This window comes from Sinocyclocheilus anshuiensis, unplaced genomic scaffold (genome assembly GCF_001515605.1).
Source record: "Sinocyclocheilus anshuiensis isolate Anshui unplaced genomic scaffold, SAMN03320099.WGS_v1.1 scaffold444, whole genome shotgun sequence".
NCBI classification, from domain to species: domain Eukaryota; kingdom Metazoa; phylum Chordata; class Actinopteri; order Cypriniformes; family Cyprinidae; genus Sinocyclocheilus; species Sinocyclocheilus anshuiensis.
In genome coordinates this window covers 411,989-413,923 of record NW_015555739.1, presented here as the reverse complement: position 1 = coordinate 413,923, position 1,935 = coordinate 411,989, and the positions used below count along the sequence as shown (strand labels likewise).

General features: G+C 37.7%; 1 protein-coding gene across 1 annotated transcript in view; it reads right to left on the bottom strand.

Moving 5' to 3' along the window:
• Positions 1-1,935, bottom strand: part of LOC107673172 (tetratricopeptide repeat protein 39B) — a 25,483-nt gene that overhangs the window by 14,096 nt on the left and 9,452 nt on the right. The window contains exons 10-13 of the mRNA XM_016466669.1: positions 1,591-1,699; positions 1,180-1,247; positions 939-998; positions 625-786 (exon numbers count right to left, since the gene is read on the bottom strand). Coding sequence (XP_016322155.1) covers positions 625-786; positions 939-998; positions 1,180-1,247; positions 1,591-1,699 — 399 coding nt within the window. The remainder of the gene's footprint in view (positions 1-624; positions 787-938; positions 999-1,179; positions 1,248-1,590; positions 1,700-1,935) is intronic.

The window sequence follows — 1,935 nt, the reverse complement described above, 5'->3', positions numbered from 1 at the left end:
TCACGCGACTCTGTTCCCCTTTCAGGCTTGAACTGATGGTAAAACATTATTAACTATTAACTGTCTTGATATTTACTTTGAAAGCTGACGCTCGCGATTATGGTAAGGGGCGTTCGACGCGTGCTTGCAGTGTTAGAGGACCTACAATAATGTACAGTATTTGAAAAATAATGTGTTTTTTGAACATTAAAGCATGTCAACATATTCTGTTACACCAAATACACAAAATAATGATCTTTAAAATAGCATCATATGACCCCTTTAAATAATTTTATATACACTGATTTATTCATTAATGTGTAATATGTTATATTTTTTAAACAAATTATGAGCTCTAAAAGATTTACAGAATTTTTACTTTTGCTTCTTTGGTGTTTTGCTTTAGACCATTTACAAATGTTAAATCATAAAGGTTACCACTGCATCTTTCTGAAGAAAAAAAAAATGCAGATGAATGAAATTTTTTTTTAATATAGTTTATTTATAGTTATTTTCAAATCTTCAATGTACTGTCATTATAAAAGAACTTTAGTGTGCAAAAACTGGTTCTAGACAGCTCATTTTACACAATACTGATAGTTTGTCATTAATAAACAGGAGAGTTAGAGTGTTATGAGTGGTTACTTTAGACCAGCGGCTCTCTCGGCACAGCAGGTCTGCGTATCGATACGCTTCTCTCCACTGCTGCTGGAACGAGTGACACCACATCAGCTCCCAATAACACAGATGATGGATCTGACGCCACTGCTGCTGCGCCGAGATACACTCCTGGAACTTCACCAGCGCCTGATACACACACACACACACACACACACACACTCAGTATGAACATCAGCAGTCAAAAATTACATTTTTAAATGTAATAAAAAACATTTATATTATAGATTATTATTATAGTTTTTTGGCAGAAAGTGTAAATGTCATCAAAGATCCCTCACGTTCTCAAAGTTTCCCCTCAGTAAGGCAATCCGAGCCGAGTAAAACAGGATGATTGCGCCCTGAGAAAAAAACATTGAGTAACACAGCTGAAGAAATATGTTTAATGAAAGACATGGAAGACATTATGCTTAACATCAAACAAACAGAATATGAGTTTGTGCAAATATGAGTTAAGTAAAAAAGAAATGGAGCAAATGGTTTCTTTATTAATTCTTGATGTGTGTGTGTTCAGGTTCTGACCCGTGGAAATCGCTCTATGTAGGGCTCTAATAAAGCCTCGGCCTCCACCAGATTCCCCTCACCAGTGCCTAAAACACACAGTATCAGGACAAACTTTAGTCACATTTTAAATCACAATCACATTTTAAAGATAACACTGTAAAAACAGATTTTCTTCCTTAGTATTTTTGTCTTGTTTCTAGTATAAATATCTATATATTCTTGAATCAGGATTAAGATATCATGTCTTGTTTTCTGGAAAAATATCAAAATTTTGTTAGTTTTTGCTTAAAACAAGTAAAAATATCTGCCAATGGGGTAAGAAAAATAATATTTCTTAGCCTTTGAATTGAGATTATTTTTCTTACCCCATTGGCAGAGTTACTGAGAGTTACTGAGTCAGAAGTGTCTGATGTGGGTTTGGATTATTACCCAGAATCAGACAGACGTAAGTGTGGTAGAGGAGCAGCGTCAGGACGCACAAGATAGACCTGAGACTGTGACTGCCAGCGCCGTCCCGCAGCTGAGACAAACCAAACTCCTGCAGGACACAACAGCTGTTACTGAGAGTGTGTGTGTGTGTGTGTGTGTGTGTGTGTGTGTGTGTGAGAGTGTGTGAGAGGTGTGTGTGCGAGTGGGTGAGTGTGTGTGTGTGAGAGAGTGTGTGTCTGTGTGTGAACGCGAGTGTGTGAGTGTGTGTGAGAGAGAGTGAGTGTGTGTGCGTGTGAGAGAGTGAGTGTGTGTGCGAGTGTGTGTGTGAGAGAGTGTGTGTCCGTG